General features: G+C 54.4%; 1 protein-coding gene across 1 annotated transcript; it reads left to right on the top strand.

Annotated features, from left to right (window-relative positions):
• The first annotated feature begins 5,529 nt into the window (after positions 1–5,529).
• LOC121848110 (serine/threonine-protein kinase NIM1-like) lies at positions 5,530–7,987 on the top strand. The gene is made up of 2 exons (XM_042332031.1): positions 5,530–5,908; positions 7,594–7,987. The coding sequence occupies exons 1-2, from the start codon at positions 5,530–5,532 to the stop codon at positions 7,902–7,904; spliced, it is 690 nt and encodes a 229-aa protein (XP_042187965.1). The 3' UTR covers positions 7,905–7,987.
• Positions 7,988–8,780: the final 793 nt, after the last annotated feature.

Here is an 8,780-nt window from a genome sequence, read left to right as displayed (position 1 = left end):
TCTCCCCCCCCCACTGTCACCCCCCTCCCCCCCACACTCACACAATCCCCACTTCTACCCCCCCCACACTGTCACCCCCCCTCCAACTCACCCCCCTCCACACTGTCACCCCCCCCCCCTACACTGTCACCCCCCCTCTCCCCCCCCACTGTTCACCCCCTCTCCCCCCCCTCTCCCCCCCCTCTCCCCCCCTACACTGTCACCCCCCCTCCCTCTCCCCCACACTGTCACCCCCCCTCTCCCCCCCCACACTGTCACCCCCCTCTCCCCCCACACTGTCCCCCCCTCTCCCCCCACACACTGTCACCCCCCCTCTCCCCCCCCACACTGTCACCCCCCCTCTCCCCCCCACGACTGTCACCCCCCTCTCCCCCACACTGCACCCCACCTGTCACGCCCCCTCTCCCCCACACTGTCACACCCCCCTCTCCCCACACTGTCCCCCCCCACACTGTTCCCCCCCCCCCCCCCCACACTCCCCCCACACTGTCACCCCCCACACTGTCACCCCCCTCTCCCCCCACACACTGTCCCCCCCCTCCCCCCACACTGTCCCCCCCCTCTCCCCCCACACACTGTCCCCCCCTCTCCCCCACACTGTCCCCCCCCCCCCCTCCCCCACACTGTCCCCCTCTCCCCCCCCTCTCCCCCACACACTGTCACCCCCCTCTCCCCCACACTGTCCCCCCCACACTGTCCCCCCCCCCTCCCCCCCCATACTCCCCCCACACTGTCACCCCCCCACACTGTCACCCCCCTCTCCCACACACTGTCCCCCCCTCCCACACCCCCCCCCTCTCCCCCACACACTGTCCCCCCCCTCCCACACTGTCCCCCCCCTCCCCCCCACACTGTCCCCCCCCCTCTCCCCCCCCTCTCCCCCACACACTGTCACCCCTCCTCTCCCCCACACTGTCCCCCCCACACTGTCCCCCCCCTCCGGTGTAAATTGGTCCGCCCACAAATCGCACAGTCACTAATACGTTGCGGTAAAAAAATCCCGTGAAACGCGATAAAGGCATTGTGTCAATACGCGTTCTGATCCCAGGTCCGGACTTGGGGTGTCCTCCCGACCAGAAAAGTGCTACACAAATGTCATTTGTTGTCGTCGTTCCGTGTCTTTCTCTGTGTCTCTCACTCTTCAGTATCTCAGCTTACCATACGATACAAAATTATGTTTGTATAGTGCCGTTCACATCAAGTGGACGTCCTCAGGCGCTATTTATTTCTCAGTCTCTCTCGATTACACTCTCTCCCTCTCTGTCTCTATTCGTCTCTTTATCTCTGTCTCTCCCTCTCAGTCCCTTTATCTCTTTGCCAATCTGCACCTAATACTTTTCGGAATTAGATAACCAGGATTCGTCCCTCCAGGGAGAGGGGGAGAGAGAGAGAGAGAGAGAGAGAGCGCATTCCATTCCAACAATCTGTCTCTGGGATTCCCGTGTGTGTAGGTGGGATACAGGGAATTCTCGGTTTGGTTTGGAGACTCTTAGGCAACGGTGATGGGTTTCCACGTGTGTCAGACACCCGGCTCAGCAAAAATAAATCTCCGTCTCTCTCTCTCTCTCGCCTCTGATGTTGTTAGGAAGGATTAACACTTCTTGCTGATTACCATGGGGATGGTGACTGAGTGTCTCTCAGGAAACATGTTAATCTCTCAGTGACTCCATCAACAGCCCCCTTCCCCCACTCTGTATTCTAACCCCATCCCCTGCTCTCTCCCCATCGTGTCTGTGCCGGTGCTCACTCCCCCACTGGAGCTTTCCTCTCAGTAGAGGGTGGGAAGATGACCAAAGGAGTACAGCATTTCAGACCCAAGCTGGGATCGGGGGGGGGGGGGGGGGGAAGGGGAGTGGCCGATGGCATGGTCCAAGAAGAGGGTCTTGAGGTGGGACTTGAAGGAGGCTAAGGAGGGGGTTATTTAGGCAACGGTGGTTGGGGGATAGAATTCCAGAGGTTGGGGGCAGAGTGGCTGAAGGCTCTCCCGCCAATGGTGGGGCGGGTGTGTCGGGGGACATGGAGCAGGCGGAGCCGGCTGAGCGGAGGGAGTGGGTAAGTTGGTAGGGGATTAGGAGGTCGCAGAGGTAGGGTGGGGTGAGGCCATGGACGGCTTACAACTGATTCATACAGTGGTTTTCACCTCAGGAGACGTATTCCGGGATTCGCTGTGAAGTGTAGTGACTGTGTGTTCTGTAGACCGTTGTGACAGACACCTTGCGCACAGCGACAACCAGTACAATTATAAAATTATTATTTGCTGAGCCGGGCGGGTCCACAGTATCCCAGGGCACTCACAGCCCGGCCCGGCTCAGCGGCAGGACCTGGAAGGGCCGACCAGTCACTGGGGAATCCTCCCCCTCAGCTCCTGTTAACCCTACAGCCAAAGCCCTAACTAACGGGGAGGGCGGTCCTCGCTGGACAAGCAGCGGGGAAGCTGCCAGATAGTGATCTCAATTGCAAGGAATACAGCTTTAGCTGATTAGACTCCAGCAGTTACCCCCACACACACTCTGAGGTCCCCAAGCCTGGGCTCTTGCCAACTGCACCTAATACAGTACAAATTACACTTGTATCGCGCCTTTCACGTCAGCAGGACGTCCCAAGGCGCCTGACAGTCAAGGCTTTGGATACTCTCCGGAATTGGGTCAGCAGGAATGCATCCCGCCAGGAGGACAGAGCACATTCCACATTCTATCTCCGAGATTTCCACGTGTAGGAGGGATGCATGGAACTCTCAGTCATGTTTGGAAACTCTTAAGCAATGGTGATGGGTTTCCCCACGTGTTAGACACCCAGCTGGGCAAAGACAAAATACAACTTTTAATCTAATTAATCTAATAATAAGATTCTGATTGCCCCCCACCCCCTCACACCATGTTGCCGAGAAAATCAGATTGTGATCTGATCAACGTGCTTTGTGATTACCAGGATAATCCATGGATGCACACTCCACTGAGCCAGTCTGGAAGCTCGGCATCTTGTCTGACCCTCAACTGTGCTTTACAAATGTAATTTTGGATCGTAATGAAGAGAGCTGTGGTTTACAATTAACGAGAGAGGATACTGCAATCCATTCCGTGCATACAATAATAAAAATAATCCCTGCCTTTGATATAGCGCCTTATCACAATGTTGAAGTCTCAAAGCACTTCAGAGGATATACTGTAATGTGTATTTTGTGGGCAAAACACTGAGATGGGTTTAGCATCTCATCTGAAGGATGGCGTCTCTGACAATGCGGGGGTCTCTCCCCCACTGCGCTGCGGTGTCAAACCCCGGGGAATGGGGAGGGGGGGGCGTGCTTCTCAGGTTACCCACACACTGAGTGATAATTCTCTGCAATCAGGTCCTGGCGGTGATGTGGTCATGGGAGTGCTGGAGTTTACAGCCAAATGTGAGTCCATGTTCACACCCACCGTTTACAACACGCGTGTGTGTGCAGGGTAGAGGGGGGTGTGAACGCAGGCCAGTGGGACGGGCCCCATGAATTATGAACGAGACGACAGCAGCAGTGGGGTTGCCAGCCTGAGCCAGGCCTCGCCTCGTTATTCCCACGTGCCTTTCAAGAGCAGCTTTTCCTGATCCATTATTCAGGGCCTGGGTTTGATTTGCTTTGATTCCTCGCCCTCCATTTGGACAATAAGAGTCCCTCCTCCCCTGCGGACCCCATCCTTCTCAGTACATTCATTATGTGGTACCAACTGAGGTCACAGGGCAAGTCCCTGCTCCCCCCATCCCGGCTCCAACACTCACCGCCCCCCCCCCCCCACCCGACCTCTTGAGCTCACAATCCAGGCCGATGCTCCAGTGCAGTGCTGGGGGGAGAAAATGGCGTTGTCGGAGGCGCCGTCCTTTGGATGAGGGGTTAAACCGAGCTCCCCGGCTGTGCCCTGTTCAGATGGACGTTAAAAGATCCTGCAGCGCTGTTGGAAGAGAAGGGAATTTCTCTCTCCCGGTTTACTGTCTGATAATCCCCCAGATAAAATCACTCACCTCTTGACTGTCTGTGGGACGCTGTTGATGCACAAAATACACAGTCACTACACACTCGACAGTATGTCCCGTGAAGCATTTTGAGATGTCTTTCCAACGTGGTAAAGCTCTATTATCAAATGCAAGGATTATTATTATTAGTAAGTGAAGGTTGAGGGTAAATGGGAGGAGTAGAGAGCAGCAGTGGGGAGCAATCACCAGCAAAGGCACAATGTGGGGGGGGGGGGGGGGGGGGCATCACCTCTTTTACTGTGATTCTAACCACATAATGTGCAAAGTGCCCTAAACTAACTGTCTGTGTTTTGTATACGTTCCTCCCGATGGAAAAGAAGCTCTACAGATGTAATTTTTTGTTGTGTCAACAGAGAGAAAGGCCATCTCCCAGTTCAGCTCCTGACGACTGCACATCGGAGAGAACGAGAGTGAGAGGAGAGGAGCGAGAGAACACGCTTAACAGCCTTAGACCTTTTTGGAAAGTGCCCACTGCCTCCCCCATCCAAAACAGGGATAAGGAGGAGGCCATTCAGCCCACGCAGCCTGTTCCACCAGTTTATCACATCTGAGCAGATGTATTAACATCAATGCCCTCCACTTTCCCCACTCCCCTGAAACTCTCTACTCCTTCCACCTCGGCCTGTCTCGCTGTCACACATCCCGCTACCCGAGGAAGTCCAGAGCCTTTAACCCAGGAAAAAATAGGAATTCCTCTTCCCCCGGGAATGCCGGAGGTGATTGACCGAGCCCTTCGGGTTGTCGGGAATGGGAAAATGAGTGAGTGAGGCTCCCGGTCATCCCGATCCCTAATCCGGAGCTGGGGGGCAGCGGTGCCTAGCGAGCAGGGAACAGGCAGGTTGGTTAGAGGTGAAAATTGTCCACTCCTTCCTCTTATTAAAGTTATTCCCCAACTGTAACTCAACCTCCTCCCCTCGCACACACACACAACAAATTACGTTAATACAACACCTTTCACGTCAGGGCATTCCAGGGTGTTGGGACCGTTAAGGATTTGCACATACACACCCCAGCCCCCTCCCACCCTCCCCCCGCTTCCTGTCTAAATCCCCGCTCGTCGCAATGTGGGAGAGAGTCTTCGCTTGTGAAGATCTTGGGAGAGGAGTTGAAGATTTGGATTAATCCCCGAGCGAGTGATGAGGGCAAACAGATAGAATTCAGAGCGTTTGTACCTCCCTGTCTCCCACCCCTGTGGGGCGCTGTTTCCGGGCTATGATGGCGGTGGACGTGAGCGGAGGCTGCCCAGGGCCCCAGCACCACACCCGGTGGGGCCGACAGGAGAGTGTGGAGGAGCATGGTCGGGGGAAGGGATGTGAGGGGCAGGGCAAGGAGGGGGAGAGTTATGAGGGGCAGGGCAAAGAGGGGGAGGGTTGTGAGGGGCAAGGCAAGGACAGGGAGGGTTGTGAGCGGCAGGGCAAGGGGGTGGGTTGTGAAGGGCAGGGCAAGGGGGAGGATTGCGAGGGGCAGGGTAAGGGAGAGGGTTGTGAGGGGCAGGGAAAGGGGGAGGGGAGTAAGGGGCAGGAGATGGGGTGCGAAGGACAGGGCAACTGGGAGGGGTGTAAGGGGCAGAAGGTGGGGTACGAGAGGCAGGGCAAGGAGGGGGAGGGTTGTAAGGGGCAAGGCAAGGGAGAGGGTTGTGAGGGGCAGGGCAAGAGGGAGGGTTGTGAAGGGCAGGGCAAGGGAGTGGGATGTGAGGGGCAAGGCAAAGAGGAGGGGTGTGAGGGGGACGGGAGGTCCCGCACACTGACCCCCCTGGAGAAGCTGAACCACGATGTGACACACGATGAGAGGACCATAAAGGAGGTGACCCTCGGCCGCAGGATCGGGTTTTACCGGCTCCGTGGGCAGATCGGCAGCGGCAACTTCTCCCAGGTCAAACTCGGCATCCACGTGCTGACCAAAGGTACAGGCTCCCGGTAACACCGCCCCCCCCCCCGGAACACACCCCAGTCCCCGGCAACACTCCCCTCCCTCCGCCAACACTACCCATCCCCCAGAACACCCCTCAACCCCCGGTAACACTCCCCACACCCCCAGCAACATTGCCCACCCCCTGGCAACACTCACCCCCCCCTCAGGCTCTCACCTCCGAATCAGGAGCTTGTGGGTTGTGGGTTCGAGCCCCACGTTGGGGACTCTGAGCTCACAATCCAGGCTGACTCTCCAGTGCAGCGCTGTGGTGGGTGGGTGGGGGGGGGGGGGGGGGGGGGTGAGCACAGTGCCGCTGTTCAGTTGGACGTTAAAAGATCCCATGGCACTATCGTGGAGTCCTGTAGCTCACAAGCGAGACACCTGGGTTTGATTCCAGGCAGGGAGAAACCTTGGGGAAGTTTCCTTACTCCACACGTCTAATAATAATCCCTCAAGAAAAAAGATAATAAATTGGTCACTTCAATCCACGACTGTTTATGGAACACTGCTGTGTGCAATTGGCTGATGGGTTTCACCCACAAATATACAGTCAGTTCACTTTTACCACAAATGGCTATTAAGTCCAATGGTTTGATCAAATGGGCTGATGGGTCTCTTGGTCTGAACCAAACTTGTGAACCATAAATGCTTGAGAAAAACAACATTAAAGAGTAAGGGCGAAACCTCGGGCAAGTTTCCTCACTCCACACAGAGCCTAATAATACCTCCAAAACCAAAGAAACAATAATAAATTGGTCATTTTCAACCCACGACTGTTTGTGGGACATTGCTGTGCGCAATTGGCTGCCGCGTTCACCCACAAATATACAGTCAATTCACTTTACAGCATATTCTGTGAAGCGCTTTGAGATGTCGAGAAGACGTGACAAACGCTATACGAAATGCAAGTATGATTATTATTATTTAGCAGTTACCCTAACGCACATTCTGGGGTCCCTGGCTCTGGGACGCTACCCTACATGAGGCACTTTTTATAAATGCAAGTTGTTGTTGTCCCCAAGTCCTGGCTCCTTTCCAACCTTGCGCCTAATATTCTCCTGAATTAGGTGGACAGAGTGCATTCCTCCAGGGAGAGTGTGCATTCCACTCCAGATACAGGGATAATTCCGTGTGTACGTATGTGGAAATCTCAGTCTGGCTTGGAGACTTAAGCATGGTGATGGGTTTCCGAGTGTGTCAGACACCTTGGCTGATCAGTGATGGGGTTTCATGTGTCAGACGCCCAGTTGATCACTGTGATGAGTTTCCGCGTGTGAAAGGCACTCGGCCAACTAAAGAATTCCTGCGAAGCTGTCGGACAATTCCCCAGATGAAATTGGTTAATCACTTCAATGGCTGTTTGTGGTACACTGTTGTGTGCAAATTAGTTTGCCTACAGAATAGTCACTACATACGACTAACTTCCTATGAAACCTTTGAGAATGCTAAAAAAATAAAATTTTCCGTCCTCCTTTCACATTCGTATTGTCTCTGTATTGCTCTCCCCCTCACGTTTCCCCTCTCCTTCCTTTCTTCTCACGTACCCTCTTCCTCTGTTCCTTCTCTCGTTCCCTCTATCGCTCTCTCACTCTGCCCCCTTTCTCGGTCTCATTTCCTCCACTTTTTCTCTCAAGTTCTCTCTAATATTATCTCCCTCTCCCTCGTTCCCTCCCTCAGAGAAAGTGGCCATTAAGATCCTGGACAAGAGTAAGCTGGACCAGAAGACAGAGCGGTTGCTGTCCCGTGAGATTGCCAGTATGGAGCGGCTGCACCATCCCCACATCATCCGTCTGTATGAGGTGATAGAGACCCTCACCAGACTGCACCTGGTGCTGGAGTATGCTGCCGGGGGTGAGTTGTTCACCAGCGTCAGCACCGAGGGACCCCTCCCCGAGGACCTCGCACGCAAGCTCTTCGCTCAGATTGTCTCTGCCGTCCAGCATATGGTGAGCACCGGGTGTGGGGGGACAGAACTGAGAGTCAGGTAGATATCAGTCATGATTAAACAGAATAGTGCAACAGGCTTGAGTCGCTGAATGGCCTACTCCTGTTCCTATGAGTAACACTCACTGACCTGGGAGTGTGGACGTGGAAGGAGCTTTACTGTGTCTCTAACCCTAATACACAAAGAATGAGGGAGAGAAGATAAGAGACAGTGTAAGTCCACACTCCCAGGTCAGGGTTGGAGACAGAGGTGTGGATTATGCGAAATGAGTTGTTTGTTGCCTACGTGATAGAGGGAATGGAGGTGTTGAGGTGTGGACACTCGGAGGGAGTGTAAAACCAACGGGTTTCCAACGAACAACAAACTAAATTTGTACAGCGCCTTTCATGTTGGGAGGATGTCCAAGGTGCTGCTGAGTCAGGGATCTGGACCCGAGTTGGGATCAGGAGAGGTCTGAGTTGTTACTGTCTGAGTAACTGTGTGTGAAGCTTCTTAAATTCATGAGGTTGACCACAACTTACTCCCCTCTCTCTCACTCCCCCTCTCTTCCTCTTCTCATCTTGTTGACTCTCTCTCCATCTCACTTGTCTCTTCTGACTCATTCCCTTGCTCTGTGGCTCTTCCTCACTGTCCCTCTATTTTGTTCCGCCTCGTACTCTTTCTCCCCCCCCCCCCACTGTTTTTTCCCCTCTTTCATTACCCCCCTCTCTCCTTCATTTCTTTCATTCACCTTTATTCTGTCTGTCTTACTTCTCTCTTCCCCCTCACATTCCTTCTATCTCTTCTTCTTCCCTTCTCTCATTCCGTGTTGTTGCCTCAAATCTTTAATTTCCCTCTCCCTCCATCTGGTTCCTCCGTCTCTCTCGTTACCTTTCTTCCTTCCTCTCATTTTCTCTATCTCCCTCATTCCTTCTCCCTG

Source organism: Callorhinchus milii, unplaced genomic scaffold (assembly GCF_018977255.1).
Source record: "Callorhinchus milii isolate IMCB2004 unplaced genomic scaffold, IMCB_Cmil_1.0 Scaffold1, whole genome shotgun sequence".
NCBI lineage: Eukaryota > Metazoa > Chordata > Chondrichthyes > Chimaeriformes > Callorhinchidae > Callorhinchus > Callorhinchus milii.
Note: the sequence above shows the minus strand (reverse complement) of the source record. Positions and strands in the feature narration are given on the sequence as shown.